The 1,206-nt window shown below is 37.4% G+C and overlaps 1 protein-coding gene across 1 annotated transcript in view; it reads right to left on the reverse strand.

Moving 5' to 3' along the window:
- The window catches only part of atp1a2a (ATPase Na+/K+ transporting subunit alpha 2a), a gene marked incomplete at its 3' end in the record, with an annotated part of 65,940 nt that overhangs the window by 57,382 nt on the left and 7,352 nt on the right, over window positions 1-1,206 (reverse strand). The window contains 1 exon segment of the mRNA XM_014013052.1: window positions 169-372. Within this exon segment, the coding sequence (XP_013868506.1) occupies window positions 169-372 (204 nt within the window).

Below are 1,206 nucleotides of genomic sequence, written 5' to 3' on the forward strand. Positions count from 1 at the left end.
AAATAAAATAAAATAAAATAATTTCGTTCTTTAGCATATTTCAAATCAGTCGTTTAGCAATCAGCAGTCACATTTTCACAGAAAGTAAGATTTCTCTGGTCTAAGTCTCTCCCTTGGCGTGTATATGTGTGTGTATTTGTACACGTGTACGTCCGTGCACTGCCTTACGTTGTCGTTGACCGGCTCGTCCTCGGTGGCCGCCTGGATGCTGTAGGCCAGGAAGCAGAGAATCGCACCGATCCACAGCAGGATGGAGAAGCCTCCGAACAGCTGGCGGCAGAACTTGACCCACTCCGGGGTGGTGGGAGGGGGAGTCAGCGCGTTCGGACCATCCCTGGCCAGAATCTCTGCAGCTGTGGCATTGTTCAGGCCCTGAGGGAGAACAATTTTTTTTAGCAATATATGTCTTTGTGCCTGCAATGGGTTACTAGTTCCTGCCATGGCTTTAAGGCAATTTTACTGCTACAGTTGCAGAACATCAAATATTCCTGCTTGGCCCATTTAACACTACAACTATAATAAAAAGGGTGACTCTTCTCATATAAGGGGCTCGGCTCGAACTTTATTGAACAGATTTTTTCAGATGTCATGGTCTAACTCAGAGAAAACACTTATTTATTATATTGTTTGTCCACTTACGCTGAGTTGTGACAGTTTTTATGGAAGCCCATTTCCACCACCCTGATAAAAAATAAAACTTTTATCTCATAATTATGATTTAGTTATCTCATAATTATGAGATACTATCTCATAATTATGATTTAGCTATCTCATAATTATGACTTAGCTATCTCATAATGAGATAGCATCTCATAATCATGACTTAGCTATCTCATAATTATGAGATGCTATCTCATAATTATGAGATAGTAATTATGACTTAGCTATCTCATAATTAAGAGATAGCTAAGTCATACTTAGCTATCATAATTATGAGACACTATCTCATAATTATGAGATAGCTAAGCCATAATTATGACTTAGCTATCTCATAATTATGAGACACTATCTCATAATTATGAGATAGCTAAGTCATGATTATGAGATGCTATCTCATTATGAGATAGCTAAGTCATAATTATGAGATACTATCTCATAATTATGAGACACTATCTCATAATTATGAGATAGCTAAGCCATAATTATGACTTAGCTATCTCATAATTATGAGACACTATCTCATAATTATGAGATAGCTAAGCCATA

This window comes from Austrofundulus limnaeus, unplaced genomic scaffold (genome assembly GCF_001266775.1).
Source record: "Austrofundulus limnaeus strain Quisiro unplaced genomic scaffold, Austrofundulus_limnaeus-1.0 Scaffold97, whole genome shotgun sequence".
Taxonomy (NCBI): Eukaryota; Metazoa; Chordata; class Actinopteri; order Cyprinodontiformes; family Rivulidae; genus Austrofundulus; species Austrofundulus limnaeus.